The 16,176-nt window shown below is 42.1% G+C and overlaps 2 protein-coding genes across 2 annotated transcripts in view; both read right to left on the reverse strand.

Moving 5' to 3' along the window:
• Positions 1-11,630, reverse strand: part of LOC132874725 (zinc finger protein 271-like) — a 59,559-nt gene extending 47,929 nt beyond the window's left edge. Inside the window, exon 1 of the mRNA XM_060911097.1 lies at positions 11,486-11,630. The gene's annotated coding sequence lies outside the window, so the exon portion shown is untranslated. The remainder of the gene's footprint in view (positions 1-11,485) is intronic.
• LOC132874730 (uncharacterized) lies at positions 8,403-10,645 on the reverse strand. The gene is made up of 2 exons (XM_060911108.1): positions 9,202-10,645; positions 8,403-9,087 (listed from the first exon to the last, which is right to left on the reverse strand). Exons 1-2 carry the CDS (start codon positions 9,865-9,867, stop codon positions 8,599-8,601), a joined length of 1,155 nt encoding a protein of 384 aa, XP_060767091.1. The 5' UTR covers positions 9,868-10,645; the 3' UTR covers positions 8,403-8,598.
• Positions 11,631-16,176: the final 4,546 nt, after the last annotated feature.

The following is a 16,176-nucleotide window of genomic DNA, read 5'->3' on the forward strand; positions in this document are numbered from 1 at the left end:
CTTAGAGATAGGGTGAGAAGCACAGTCACTCGGGAGGAGCTCGGAGTAGAGCCGCTGTTCCTCCACATCGAGAGGAATCAGCTGAGGTGGCTTGGGCATCTTTTTCGGATGCCTCCTGGACGCCTCCCTGGGGAGGTGTTCCAGGCATGTCCCCCTGGGAGGAGGCCCCGGGGAAGACCCAGGACACGCTGGAGGGACTATGTCTCTCGGCTGGCCTGGGAACGCCTCGGTGTTCTTCCCGAGGAGCTGGCCGAGGTGTCTGGGGAAAGGGAAGTTTGGGCTTCCATGCTTTGACTGCTGCCTCCACGACCCGGTCCCGGATAAAGCGGAAGAAGACGAGACGAGAACAAAATTATTCACCTCTGGGCCTTACTGTTCAGCAATACAATTGCTGTTGGTACAAAGCTCTTTCTGTACCGTTTTGTCCTTCCCTTAGGGACCCCAAAACCACAACCAGAGTGAAGGAGCTGGAACTCACCATGCAAAGGGTGTGAGCCATCTTTAAGAATACAGGTAGCTTTACGTTGTAACTGTATGTCATAAAGAAAAGACATGGTGGGTTGAGGCTTCTCAATTAGCCACCCAGCCCATTTATTTGGTTCAGGGAGTTTTTTTCCTGTAGTGACAGATTACCAAACCAAGACACAAAGGCAAAAGATAACAATGACTCAATAAAAGCACGATAAAATAAGGTCAGCATAGTTTTATCAATGTTAAAATGGAACAATTTCCGAAGATAAAACAACCGCTGATGTTCCCTCTTGCATACTGCTTCGCAGTTCTTGTTAAAAGTCAAATTATCATCAATGACAATCCCAAGATACTTGTAAATTATCCACGCGTTTAACAGATTGGCCCTTGATGACTGTGGGATCATGGTTTGGAGCCTGATTTCTAAAATCAATAATCATGTCTTTTGTTTTGGATGTATTAAGCACCAAGAAAGAAAGATCACACCACCTAACAAAATCCTCCAAGACTGGACCATGGCTGTATTCATTATTGTGTAACAAACTTACAATGTGCCTGTTTACATAGACACTCTTAAACATATCTGTATAAAGGATAAAAAGTAAGGGAGAGAGAACACATCCATGAATGAATAAGTTTAACTAGACAATTCCCCTGTGGGAAATCGTGAGAGTGATGCAGTGGCCGTAGCAGTCGCTATTGCAGGAGTTGTACTGTACTGTGTGAATGTGTGACTTGCTATGATGCTACGATGCTATGATCATGTGTGTGTTTGAGAGAGAGAGAGCAGCCCCTCCCCCATCTGCTCCCTGACTGGAGCTGGTTGCCATGGTGACGGTGCACAGGTGGAGGCAGACACATAATATCACTGGCACAGAGAGCATTTTCTCAGAATTTCTTCTCCTTGAACAATGGCAATTTACACGAAAACTAAAAGAGATTTCCACAAAATTCTTTCACATTGAGCGCTACAAGGCTCTCATGAACACACTGATGTAATTTTTTTGTCCCTAGTGTAAAAAATGTGGACAACAGAGCGAGTTGAAAACAACTGACATTTCTGATTTTGTAGTAAAAGCGCTGTCAGGATTATAATGGGAGTCAATTGGGCAGTCGGGCTGTGAACCTGTCACTTTGAGGCTTCTTGTGCGAAAACTGTAAATCCTATCGTTTAGGTAGACACATCGTGTGAATCAAGACAAGTGTGATTCCAACTTTTGAGAAAATTATATGTGTAGAGTGAAATTTGTGGCTGAAAACACAGTTTAAATGAGAAATGTAGGGCATTTTTTTAAAGCTGTGTACACTCTAGCTCACTCTAGCTCGACTGCATAGACACCCATTATAAAGTCTGAATTTCTCCAGAATTGATCATGGTGATTGATCTGTGACTGATCAAAAAGTATACAACCTAGCAAAAAAGTTGAACGCCAGATCCACACAGGAGAATTTTGTCTCCATTTTAAAGTTTGAATCATGTCTCTACCTAAACGATAGGATTTACAGTTTTCGCAAACTAGCATTTACTCCGGAGTAAATTTCTTAAGGGGTGTTCACACGGCAACTTTTACTCCGGTGTAGCACTGGGGCTGCCCCAGTAGAGCGTTCACACGATACAAAGTTATACCGGTGTAGTCCCTGAAAGCTGCTTAAACCGGTGCAAATCTAACCCTGCTCGGGAGGTGGTTTAAGAAATTTACTCCGGAGTAAATGCTAGTTTGTGGGGCAGCACCGATATAAAACGGGACGTCTGAACGCTACAGGGGTAGACTCGCTACGCGTGAGGAGAGTTGGTTACATATGGGCATTGCATAATTTGCATCCTGGTATTTTGCGCTTCCAAAATGGTGAATATCAACAACAACAAAACTGCGTGTCTTCCAGTGTTGCCAGATTGGGCGGTTCTAAGTGCATTTTGGCGGATTTGAACATATTTTGGGCTGGAAAACGTCAGCAGTATCTGGCAACACTGGTGTCTTCATCCACGTTGTTTTCCCGGCGCTTGGTGATGCCATGACAACCGGGAAAAGGAAGTACATTTTCACGCATGCGCATATTTCATTTTCATTATTACTATCATATAGCACGGTCGCAAAAACTGCTGTGTGAGCGCAAGTGGGGCTGCACCAGTGCTAACACGCTTCTCTCTAGAAAGCAGGTTTGTGACGTGTGAACGACCCACAAAATTTACACCGGTGTTAAGATATATCGCAACAAAATACATCGGTGCAGCATCGATGCAAATATGTGCCGTGTGAACACCCCTTTAACAGGGATGAGAGTGGCTTGTGATGAAAAAATCTGAAAAATTAGCCGGGGGTCTGGGGGCCATAGGCCCCCAGTGGGGTCCAGGGGCGAAGCCCCGGTGGGGGCCCAGGGGGAGAAGCCCCCGGGAGCTCATGGATTTTAGATATTTTTTACCCTAAAAACCATTTATTTTATCATGAAAATTTTTACAAATGTTGTTGAAATACCATACCCTGTTTGCTTACAAAATTGACACTCATACAAAAGTAGAACTCTCTTTCAAGTACATACATTACTTAAACTTTCATTTGATAAAGATCAACTACACCTATGTAAAGGAAACATTGACATAGGCCTTTTGTGATCAATTTTGCATATACATTCCAGGTGAGCACCAACATGATACTTCAAATTTGCTGCTCTAAATCCAAACTAAGGTAACACATTCACTGCTATATTAAATAATGGTTTATATGATTTATGAATACATTTTTCCGTTGGTTCTATAAAGTGTTTGTCTATTTACAATATATACAACTATTTCAGTTTCATCTCATCTCATCTCATTATCTCTAGCCGCTTTATCCTTCTACAGGGTCGTAGGCAAGCTGGAGCCTATCCCAGCTGACTACGGGTGAAAGGCGGGGTACACCCTGGACAAGTCGCCAGGTCATCACAGGGCTGACACACAGACACAGACAACCATTCACACTCACATTCACACCTACGGTCAATTTAGAGTCACCAGTTAACCTAACCTGCATGTCTTTGGACTGTGGGGGAAACCGGAGCACCCGGAGGAAACCCACGCGGACATGGGGAGAACATGCAAACTCCACACAGAAAGGCCCTCGCCGGCCCCGGGGCTCGAACCCAGGACCTTCTTGCTGTGAGGCGACAGCGCTAACCACTACACCACCGTGCCGCCCCTATTTCAGTTTCATGGTGTAGAAAATTTATTTCTTCTTTATTTTGAGCTTTTTAGCAAGAGCTAAAAGCTTGTTGGTCCTCTCCCTCTTTTTAGCCAACTCCTCTTGATTTTTCACATGCTCCAGCCTTGCTTTCTTTTGCTCCCTGTCTAACAACTCCTTCTGTATGCTCAAAGGAAAGCAATCGGATCTGCGCGATTCAGCCGTGAAAAAGTCGGCATCCGCGCCTTTAGTTTGTGTGGAGAGATATGATCTGCAATAACATGCATTGTTGGCTACAGACCGAAACATACTTTCAGAATGCACGACGTAACCCCCAGTTCAAATAGGACTAGAAATAATCATAGTGAAATAAGAAATATTTATGAATAAATAGCAATAAACACATAAATAAGGCACAGTCATTAATAAATACACTTATTAGAATCCACTTAGTACAAGTTTCTATGCTTTTAATGGTGTTTGAACCATCCCTTTAATTTAATGACACTGCCCCTTTAAGACACTGTCCCAGTTATGCACGAGCTAGTTCTAAACAATAACAGCAGACGCTAACAAAAATCACTACGAACCAACACGAAATATAGACCTCTTGAACAGTATCCAAATAAATCGCATTTAACATCTCTAATATAGTTCATCAACAGTCAACCCGACAACATCTTAGCGGTGATCTTAAGTGTTTTGAAGAGTGCTTTGGCAGGACTAAACTCGATGTGCCTTCTAATAATAATTTAAAAAAAAAGAACAGAATAGTAATTTGTAAGCTAAAAAGCCTGTGTCTACACTTTTTTCTTTCGCCGAGTGGCAGCTGTGTTCAACTGGGGCGGGACATGACTGAATGGGTGTTTCTGATTTGTTAGCTGTCTTTAACTGGGGCGGGAGGGTGGGACATGACTGAATGGGTGTTTCTGATTTGTTAGCCGTCTTTAACTGGGGCGGGACATGACTGAATGGGTGTTTCTGATTTGTTAGCTGTCTTTAACTGGGGCGGGAGGGCGGGACATGACTGAATGGGTGTTTCTGATTCGTCAGCTGTCATCCTTACACCGCATGGCATGCCCCAAGCGTTTACAAACACAGAATTCCAGGTTCTCCGCTCCAAAATCGGCAGCTTCAAAACGATTGATTTTTTTTTTAACTGACAACCAAAAAAAAATTAACCAGTTGACGTTGATTTGGTCAACCACCGGTCAAATGGTCATCGGTTAACATCCCTATACCCTACCCCCCTAAAATTTTCTCAACGGATTTGCAACAATATAAAAAAGGTCCATTTTGACTGAAAAAAAGCGGAATTCCGCCAAAAAGCGGAAAACTCTCATCCCTGCTTTAAACCACCTCCCGAGCAGGGTTAGATTTGCACCGGTTTAAGCAGCTTTCAGGGGCTACACCGGTATAACTTTGTACCGTGTGAACGCTCTACCGGGGCAGCCCCGGTGCTACACCGGAGTAAAAGTTGCCGTGTGAACACCCCTTTGGTGAAAGCATGCCAGAGCAGCAGATGTTTGAAAAACGTTGAAAATGTGTGATTTTTTTCATTTATTCCCATTGAAATGAATGGGAAATTGTGTGATTTTTTTCGCGACTACGTCGCTAAAAAAATCGTAGAATGCTGAACAAAGTAATAGCACAGCGAGTCCGATCGAGCCACACGTTTTGATGTATTGTTTGTCTGTGTGCGATGTACGGTTATTGGGTTATTCGAAATCGAAATTTGTACGGAAGATGAATAAGTTTAAGAAGAAGAAACATGTAGAAGAATGAGTTTGCAGTGCCTAACAGTGTTGGGCAAGTTACTTCAAAACTGTTTTGCATTATTTACTATTACTTGTCACTGTCATTTTAAAGTAATTAGTTACATTACAATATTACTGTATTTAAAATGTAAGGCATTACACTACTATTGCATTACTTTTAAGTTGCTCTCATCAAAATAACTGGAAGTATGGATTTGGCAATCTAAATGTAGCTCAAGACGCTCAATTAGCTCATCACACATCCAGTGGAAGGTGATGTGGTATCTGACTGAGCTAGGCTGATGGTTAAAAACACTAGAATATAATAGCCACAGTGATGCTCATGGCACAATACAAGGAACAATCATCGCAAGAACAGACAAAAGGTGAAAGTCTGGCAAACTGTGACAGAAATACTGTAACTTTAGGCCTATTCATATTAACATTAATTGAACTGTATTGTAATGTCTAAAGATATTACAGGATACAAAATTAGCATTTCTATGCCTTTATTGTTTTCAAGTTTACAGCATTAAGCATAGTTTATGCTTCATAAAAAAAAAAAAAAAAAGATTAGCCCTAAGGGATATGACTCCATTTCAGAAATTTAACAAAAATGAACATATTATGGCAAATCGTAGCCTACAATAAAACTGGCCTGAAAAAAAACCCACAAGCCTTTTAAATCACAGCTAGACAATGACTATTAGCTATATGAGGCTACCCAGTCACATTTAGAAAAACAGAATTAGAAATAACAAAATCAAAGTGCTTTTACTGATATTGAAGTGATTAGGCCTATTAGCCCTCGAAGGAAAGGCAGCTCAATCACTTTAGTCTGACTTCCGACCAGAAAAAAAACCTCAGTTATACAGGACAAAAATGTAAACAAACAGTCAGCATATCTTCAACAACAATCTCCGCCACAAGCTTCCTCACCTCCTGAGGCTGAAGGAGCATCTCAGAGCGGCAGAACGTTAATTTTGGCTGCTTGGTGATTTTATCGCCACTCTCATCCTCCGCTTGCTTCCTTGCTAACTTCATGTTACTGTTAGCCTGGGCCCGCCCATCCTAAGCGTGACGCAACACGAGGGCCTGTTCCGAGCTTAGTCTGGCCAGGCAGGCTATCTACAGCATTTCCAAGCTCCCGAAAAATCGGGAACCAATCAACTTTGAGCATCTCCAACGGCCCTGGGTAGAGGCGTGTTCAAGGCAGTGACGTAGTAGAACTGCGACCGGAAGCCATAGATTGTTTACAGAATCTATGCCGGAAGCGCTTTATTCACATCACGAACATGAAGCAGCGGCAAGCCTTTAACACAGCGGTAGATGCTGTATTGAAAGCATTCAACGGGAAGTTCTCAATGAAAACGGAGCAAGGAGCAGCCCTGGAGGCATTTATTGAAAGAAGGACGTTTTCGCCTTGCTCCCGACCGGCTTCGGTAAGAGTTTAATCTACCAGTTAGCCCTGTCGCGTCGCATACGTCAGACGAAAGAGTGATGTGATTGGTTTAAGCTTCGTCACAGCCTTTTCTGGCTTCGACCAGTAGCAAACTGAGGCATTTCAGGGAGGCGGGTCAACCACGGGCTCTGGGAAACGTTTTGGCTTAATAGCTTGGCCAGACCAAATGCTCAGAGAGCTTTGAAGTCACGTTAGCCAGGCTATGTTACTGTGGCACCTCTGTAAATGTTTAGTTAAATTACTGGTGCTATTTCGGGAGGTGGACCGTTCTTTAGGTTTAGCACACAAAGTGCATTTGACTACGATGTTCTTCACATCCTTATTTTTCACAAGTAATGGGCGTGTGCCCATCTGGAGAATGTGCTATCCGACGTTAGATCAGCTGCAGGTTCACTCATCTCTCTCTTCTGTCTGACTAGCCTAATAAAGGAAAAGGAAGCGAAACATTTTGCGCGGACGTTTCACCTCTGCTGATCTCGCGTGATTTTGGCGAATTTGTATGAAGGAAAAAAACCCACTTCATTCCAGGTTAAAAATGCATTGTAACGCACATTACTGACATTTGTACCGAGTAAAATATTACCAAATTTTTTTCTGTAATGCCTTACATTACCGTGTTACTGCAAAAAGCAATGCATTACAGTAATTGGTTACTTTTGTAACGCGTTACTCCCAACACTCGTGCCTAATAAAGCCCTGCGTATAAAACCAGCCCTGAGTTAAAGTAAGAGGTTTCATTGCTGCCAGAACTAATTGTTAGACACAGTTCTCTCTCTCCAGGGATAAGAGGTTTCGAGCTCAACACCATACGATTCTTCCAACAACAAGACCTCCCTGTTCGGGAAACCATGCCTAAAACAGTCCCGGGTGATTCTCTTTTTGCGGCAACATTTCAGGTTTGTAAAGTTGGGGAAAAAAATACTCGTGGAATATATTTTTTCATATTGTTTTTCAATATTGACATGTTTATAAGAAATGCATAAAGGTCAAGCTCAGGGATGAATATAGTAATAATTACAGGTAGTTTTATTAAATGTTGTTGCTGAAAGTGTTCCACCCTGTTAGGGACATTAACCTATAAACTGCATATAGTTCAATATAGTAATATTGATGAATAAGAACATTTTCATAGTAATAATTTGTCCTTTTTGATCCCATAATAGGATTTAGTTTTAATCTATAAAAAGTTATTTGATAATAAAACAGTATATGGGTGTATCCTATATGAAATGACTTTTTTGAACATCCCTTTTACTGACATCACTGGACAAATTGTCATCTCTTCAAACCTACATATATAGGTGCATTTAATATTCCTAACCTTCCAATGTAGCACAAACATATTAACAAGAGTTAGTGATTATGTCAAAATATTTAAAAAAAACCATTTAACTTAACAGGGTGGAATGGAACATAACAGGGTGGAAGCAGTGTTTCAGTATTTAAAATCATACAACAACACCTATTTCACACAATACTTATTTTTTATTTAGTTATGTAATCCTTAAAAGATGTGAATAAAAGTTTGAGGAACAAACATTTAAAAGTTATCAATGAAAAACACAAATCATCACATATTTCATTTCATCTGCGGTATGGCATACGTTTCAATTTAGCCATTATAACAATAATAAAAACAACAACATTTAGCTATTATAGCCTAACAATAACAATAACACAAATCACATATATCATCACATATCATCATACATATAATTTCATTCACATATCAGTTAATCATTATGGTTCATTACATTTGCTCTTCAATGAGTTTCCATGTGGCTGTATTAAGCTGCAAGTATCTTGCATGAGCTGTTGGTTCGGCTGTTGGCTCGATGAGGCAGAGCACCTGGCTTTCATCGTACCAGCTTATATCTCGCCTTGGGCTTGGCCAGTAAAATTTGTTGATCCCTTTTTTGTGTAGACAGTCCACCTCCACATTTCCATCTTCTACCCGAGTTATGACTCCAGGGTAGAAGTCGTGGTCGTACTCGACCACAACCCACCTTCCGACATGGTCGGCGCCGAATACCTCTGGCCGAGAGGCTCTCGTCATCTCTTGCCCTTGAGCTTCCTCCTCTTGCAAGACTGCCTCTTTCAGCTCATAGCAGGGGCAGTCGATCACCCCCTGCTGTCTTCTACAGAAACAAGAGACATCTCTGTAGAGGATCTTGCTTCTCTGTTTGCTGAGGACCTGGTGTATGCGCATGGTCCCTTTGATGGCTGTCAATGGGGGTAGCTATTTAAAATACAACAGAAAGATGGCAAATGAATGAGAGTGCATATCAATACAAGTCTGAAACGCCATTATAGGTGGGTGTGGCACAAGTCTGGGGTAAAATAAAACTCTTACCTGTAACATTTCATGCACTTTGGCCTCCACACTCTCCTCCCTTGTAAAAAACAGCTGCACAGCCGATTCCCGCTCCTTCAGTTTTGTGTAGAGCATTTCAGCAGATGGTATGTCAATGCCCATGCAAACAAGCCTGTCTGCTGAACGTTTGAGGGTGCCCCCAACACCGTCTGGAGCCCCTTTGCCGTGATTGGCCTCAAAGAAACTCCAGGTCACCTCTTGAAACCCATTTTTGAATGGTTCCCTGGATAGAAGAAAAAAGTTCCCCTTCTGTCGATACTGTGTCGCTGGGCCATCACTGAAAAAGTGCAGGCAGCTGACTTCGGGGAACTTTGTCTTGATCATATCCAGCACTGGGTGGACACATATTGCCGGCGGGTCATGCCGTCTGCTGGGTGAGATTGAGCAGAACGGAAGGGGAGGATTCTGTGCTGTATACAGCACGCCTGTGTGGAGGGTGGCCTGCTGGTGGGACCCCCCAAAATGCACAGACTGCACCTCATCACTGTATTGGCACACATAATTTTCACTAAAGTCTATGTGCAGCAGGCACTCGTGGCTCAGCAGATTCTCCCTCAGCTCCCTGTATGCCCTGTATTGCCAGCGGATGTTAAATAGGTGGCATCTGAATTTCACCATCCTGTCTTGGAATTCCGTTAGCCTCATCCTCCGTTATGGTACGCTCTTTCTTCACTGTTATGATGGATTTCTTGTCCTCTGATGAAATGCATTCTGTTGCCCATTGCTGGAATTTCAGGGGACCATTTGTGGCAGGCCGGAGTGTTGGGATGGCCGTGGTCTTACAAGTGCCACATTCTCCATAGGCACAGGATTTGGATACAGTGTTGTACATGGATGCGTCTGTCAGCTCTTCCAGGTGTTTAGTTGACAAAAGCCCACATCTGTAAAGAGGGCTTGCCATGAACTGCAGGTTCGATAACAATAACAATAGTAATAATGACAATAATAATAATAATAATAATAATAATAATAATAACAACAATAATATAATTTAAATATTTCCACCCTGGAAGATTCCCATTCCCCCCTGTTAGGCTCATAGTTCTAACAGGGGGGAACCCGACAGGGTGGAAAATTTTTCGCTAATCTCATGCTAGCTCCTTAATAGATGAAAAATTAGCTATCTGACCTTCAGTAGATTAACACTACTTTAATAACTAAATTGAATATTAAAAAAAAAAAACTGAATTAACATTCCACTTAAGTTAGCTTAACAGGGGGGAACTTTAAGCTTGACCCATAAGGGAGTAACATGTTTAAGATAAAAAATAGTGAGGAGAGAGTCTTAGTAGAAGCTTACCTCAGTTTCCACAGTTTGAAAATGCCTCCAAAATGATGTCACTTCCTGTAAATGGCTTGTATGGAATTGTAGTTTTTTATTACATCGCAATGACACTCATTCTAACAGGGGGGAAAATTACTACTGAGACATGTAAAGTAGGATTAAAATAGTATATAAGAAATAGAACTTTACCATATTAAATTACATGATTTAATAAAACTTAGTTTGGTCTATTCAACTGTGAAAGAGTTTTTTATATAAATATATTTTTTTATGTCATTCTACTAGATGATGTTGATTACCTGGCACTGTGGGACACAGTAAAATTAAGTGCATGTGATACCAAAAAGGTGTGTAAAATATGAAATAATATTTTAAATGCATTTGAATTGCATATAATGTTTGGCAAACACTTGACACATCATTGATTTACCTTATTTTTTAATATTTGGCACAGTTTGGCCAAAAATCAGGGCAAGTAAAACATGCGGACATGAAATGTTGCCCCAAAAAGAGAATCACCCTCCCCTATGATTTCATCCATTTTCAGTGTGTAAAGCTTTCTGCTCAACACACTGCAGAGGGGGTGATTCTGCCTGATTAGCTTAATAATAATAATAATAATAATAATAATAATAATAATAATAATAATAATAATTTTAAAAAATAAAAGCCCCGAGAAAAAAAAAGTCTGTGAGAAATCAAGTCGGAATTTTGAGAAATAAAAAGCTGGAATTGCGAGAAAGTCACAATTTAGAGAAAGAGGGAAAAAAACCCGTGATGGAAATAAACTTGAAGTGAAGCTTTAAATACTTTCAATATACAACTAAGCAGGTTAGCCAAACTACAACTCTCTCCTGAGTGGATAAATAGTGCACTATCTAGGGTGCACACGGCATTATTTCATACTGAACGGAGTTCCTAAAACAGTAAAGTGGAGATATATTTGGGATTCGACCGCACACCTTCAGTTTAACTTACCTCAGGGTTTTAAATCCTCAGAGCCAGACACAATAACGCGTTTTTATTTTTATAACTCGAGGGGCTAAAGCGGCTCAGGCGAGCAGCGGCTTTTTCTTCTCCAGTGTTTTCTGGCGGTTGGAGAAGCAGCTACTGGACGCGTTACCGCCACCACCTGGACTGGAGCGGAGTTTCAGGGTAGAGGACGCCTATCCCAGCCGAACCCAAAAGCCAGTATCTCACTGGGCTGCGACAAATTGCGAACGTCATGCGCGAGGTAGTTTCAAGTGTCTTGAAACATTCGCGGGACTTCTCAATTTCCTCGCATGAGTTGCAAAGTGTCGCCCCTTCATCGCTGATATTTTGAACATGTTCAAAAAATTAGTGCGACAAAATTTCTCTCAAAATAGCCGCAAATGCATCGCTGGTGTCGCAAAGCTGTCACGAACCCTTCTCAAGTCAGTTTCCGTGAGACAGGAAGTGCGAGTTCTTCAGCCAGTATCTCACTGGGCTGCGACAGCCTGCGGCTAGTTGGAGACACAGCAATTGCGATAAAATATGTGAATATCAATTCAGTGTGATTCCAAGTGAAAATTGTCGCTAATTCACATATTTTATCACAATTGTTGTGTCTCCAACTAGTCGCAGGCTGTCGCAGCCCAGTGAGATACTGACTTAACCCTCACACACTTCTACTAATAACAACTATAATGTAATTTTAAAAAGTGTAATGTTGCATGCCTGGACCCATTTGGTTGTTCTGAACATGTCCGGATTGGGGTTTTTTGTTTGTTTGTTTGTTTGTTTGTTTTCTGCCAGAAGCTAAAATTCTCTGGGGCTGGAATAATAAAGACTCCTCTGGGGCACATAAAGCCAGCATCTATTTGAACTGCTGCTCATACAGCATCACACACCAGCTGTCTACCCATTTCTATATGTAGGAACTCATAGACATTTGGCTAGTGTAACTTGCAGTTGACACCTCTCCCTTCCTGACTTTTGAGAACATCAGGATTTGGACTCCCAATCTCTAGATGATAGGGTGAATGCTTTTCTGTCGCAGCAATTAGGCACCACTGCCCAAGAAGCTCCATCCATCCATTATCTGTTGCTGCTTATCCTGTCCTACAGGGTCGCAGGCAAGCTGGAGCCTATCCCAGCTGACTATGGGCGAGAGGCAGGGTACACCCTGGACAAGTTGCCAGGTCATTGCAGGGCTGACACATAGACACAAACAACCATTCACACTCACATTTAGAGCCACCAATTAGCCTAACCTGCATGCCTTTGGGGGAAACTGGAGCACCCAGAGGAAACCCATGCAGACACAGGGAGAACATGCAAACTTCATACAGAAAGGCCCCCATCAGCTGCTGGGCTTGAACCCGGGACCTTCTTGCTGTGAGACGACAGTGCTAACCACTACACCACCGTGCCGCCCCCTGCCCAAGAAGCTTTCTGTCAAAATCTTGTTGATGTCTACAAAAAGTGTCCGTCCAAAGGGAAATTCAGTGTTGGGCAGTAGCGTCACTACAAGTAGCATCATGAGTAACTTAACTAAATTTCTCAGTAACATCACTATTTACTGAATCAAATAGCTTTTCAGTAGCTTAACTCTTTTATTGATCAAGTAGCATGGCAATGGCCATACAAGCTACTTTTTTATTGGGTATTTCTATGATAAACACAGTAGAGCAGCTGCCTGCAGTCTAAAATTATCCACGCAACACAAGCACTCTCTCTTTTTTTATCTTTATTGAAAATAACAGCAACAAAATATAAATACAGTTATTAATACACACACAAACAACAAACCAAGAGCCAGGGGGAGTTTTCAAATAAAAACAAAATAATAAGCACAAATGAAAAAATTTAGCAGCTTTCTTGTTTTTGGAGTTAGAGGTGATTTTGATTTCCTGTTCAGTTTCCTTTCTGAAGGCTATAAATGAAGGTTTTGAATGACTAAACTTGGCTTTATGAATATGGCATTTTCCTAAAATTATCAACAAATTTATATATAATTCTTTTTATTTTGTTGTTATAGAAACCAAACAGTACATATTTCCAACACAGAGAAAAATCAGAGTCAAGTTTGGCTTTAATGTACCAGGTTATTTCTGTCCAGAATGTGATGGTAAAGGGACATTGCCAGAACAGGTGCATTATTGTTTCCGGGTCTGTCTCACACAATGAACAGTCCACACAAATGTCTCTCTTAAACTTAAGCATATAATGCTTGGCAGGATAGTATCTATGAATCAGTTTGAAAGACACCTCCCTTACTTTGTAAGGAAGTATCTGTATGGGAGGCTCCACACACTGCTCCAGTTCAGGTCACCAACAAGACCAGTCCAGTATTGAACCACAGAGGGGATAGTGGTGATATCTGCCTGGAATAATGCACGAATATTGTGATTATTGTTCTTGTGTGTGACAGAGAAGCATACCTGACCCACTGAGGTCAATATGGGGTCCAGAGATGGTAAAGGCCTCTGCATGCTCTTGCGACAAGGCTTTCGGAGATAGCTTTTCGCAGACAGTTGTAATTTATCATTGAGCGGGGAGTAATAGGCGTGCACGATGTTATTCACCGCCACAACGCAAGGGGGCGCGAAGTCGTGAAATCGCTAGGAGTAGTTGGTGGGTGTGGTTAGTGGAGTGTTTATCCTCGGGTTACTTATAATGACTAGAACTGGAGTCATATAGATGTACGTACTTCCTCACTTCCTCGATCAACCGCTCTTCATGCTGCTCCATCTTCGCTCATGTTTTTAAAAATGGCGGTCGTGAAAACAAACCAAACCGGGAAAGTAGGGAAGCGGAAGTGTGTGTACAGTGGATGTAGAGTGGACCAATCAGAGCCCTCTTGTCTGCGACGCTGTCTGCGGTGGTCACAATTTTTGGGAGGTGCGAGCAGAGCATCTGCGAAGGGGGGGCTTCGCAGACGCCATCTGCGATGCCATCTGCGAGGACTGGGTTGTCAGCATAAATTGGCCTTAAGCAAACTGGTTTTTCAGCCCCTCTGAGAAGAGTTAGGATACCAGAGGGAATGGCATCCATTACAATGGCAAACTCTTTTGGGGTAACAGGAATACCAAATGTTTGGAGGAACTCAGTAATTTAGCAGATTTTGATTATCATTGAGTAGTTGTGTTACTAGTTATGTTGTTGAACCAGGATTGAAAAAAAAATAAGGATTTATTTTTATATTTAATGTGCTGATTATTCCAGATGAAGCATCTATGTGGGGAGAAGTTGTACTTATAAGTTAGTGACCATACCAAGAGCATTTGTTTATGGAAATTGGACAGGATTAGGGGAAGTTTCTCTATTTTATAATACACAAGAGTATGTATTCAAGGCCTCCAATCATAGAGAAAATGTACAAGCACTCAGGATTGTATGGGAGAGCAAAATATGCACACAGCTGTGTGCATCGCCAGTGGAAGCACTCTGTGGCCCTTTCCAAAACTAGCTACTTTGCCCTCCCCCTACTCACTTCCACTTGATTGATGCATTATAGTATAGTAAACTTTATTATCTCTGTGAGGGGCAATTTGTTGTACAGCCAGCAGAGAATAAAACTGTTAAGGGTAGCAAGATGTGGTGAGTTAGGATCCAATAGCAGAACACAAACCAGACAATCCAATGAATAAAAAGTGATTTAATTAAAGTCCAAAAAAAGTCAATGAACAAAAATAGCAAAATAATCCAGACAACAACGAGGTAGACAAAGAGCTAATATGAAAAAACATGAAAAATAGTTCTGACAAAAACTGGAGACAAAAAACAGTGCAAAAAACTGTGACAAGACTAGGCAAAACAGAGAGCAGAAATCTCATCTCATTATCTGTAGCCGCTTTATCCTTCTACAGGGTTGCAGGCAAGCTGTATCCTATCCCAGCTGACTACAGGCGAAAGGCAGGGTACACCCTGGACAAGTCGCCAGGTCATCGCAGGGCTGACACATAGACACAGACAACCATTCACACTCACATTCACACCTACGGTCAATTTAGAGTCACCAGTTATCCTAACCTGCATGTCTTTGGACTGTGGGGGAAACTAAAGCACCCGGAGGAAACCCACATGGACAACATGCAAACTCCATACAGAAAGGCCCTCGCCGGCCATGGGGCTCGAACCTGGACCTTCTTGCTGTGAGGTGACAGCGCTAACCACTACACCACCATGCCACCAAGAGCAGAAATCCAGGAAGCACAAAAATGGCACAAGAAACAAACAAGACATTCTGGCAAAGTCCCCTTCTACACAGCAGAGCAAACCAGGAAGTGAATGCCAGCAAGACGGAAGTCCCGTCCCAGATCCAGATTGTGCTCACCAACTTCTACCAGTGCACCATACAAAGTGTTCTGAGCTATGGATGCATAGTGTGGTTCTCCAGCTGCACCTCAGAGGAGAGGAAAGATCTGCAGTGGATCATCAGGACTGCATCATTGGTAACCCTCTCCAATCCCTGGAACAGATCTACTCTGCCAGGCTGAGAAACAGAGCCACAAAGATTAGGACTGACTGCATTCACCCCGGACAATGTCTTTTTGACACCCTTCCTGGAAGGCTTAGGGTTAGAAAGTCACAAACAGCAAGACACCAAAATAGCTTCTTCCCCAGGGCTGTAAAAGCTCTGCTGGAGGCTTGATCTGGACTTGGACTCACACTCTGCACCTTACTGTGTTTGGCTACATTAAATA

The sequence above is a fragment of the Neoarius graeffei genome, chromosome 27 (genome assembly GCF_027579695.1).
Source record: "Neoarius graeffei isolate fNeoGra1 chromosome 27, fNeoGra1.pri, whole genome shotgun sequence".
In the NCBI taxonomy this organism is placed as follows: Eukaryota; Metazoa; Chordata; class Actinopteri; order Siluriformes; family Ariidae; genus Neoarius; species Neoarius graeffei.

Bases quoted from the DNA above. Each gene is read 5' to 3' on its own strand.
- LOC132874730 (XM_060911108.1), bottom strand. From the start codon at position 9,867: ATGAGGCTAACGGAATTCCAAGACAGGATGGTGAAATTCAGATGCCAC. The intron at 9,088-9,201 runs GTAAGAGTTTTA...TATTTTAAATAG, and splicing joins AAGTGCATGAAATGTTACAG to CTACCCCCATTGACAGCCAT.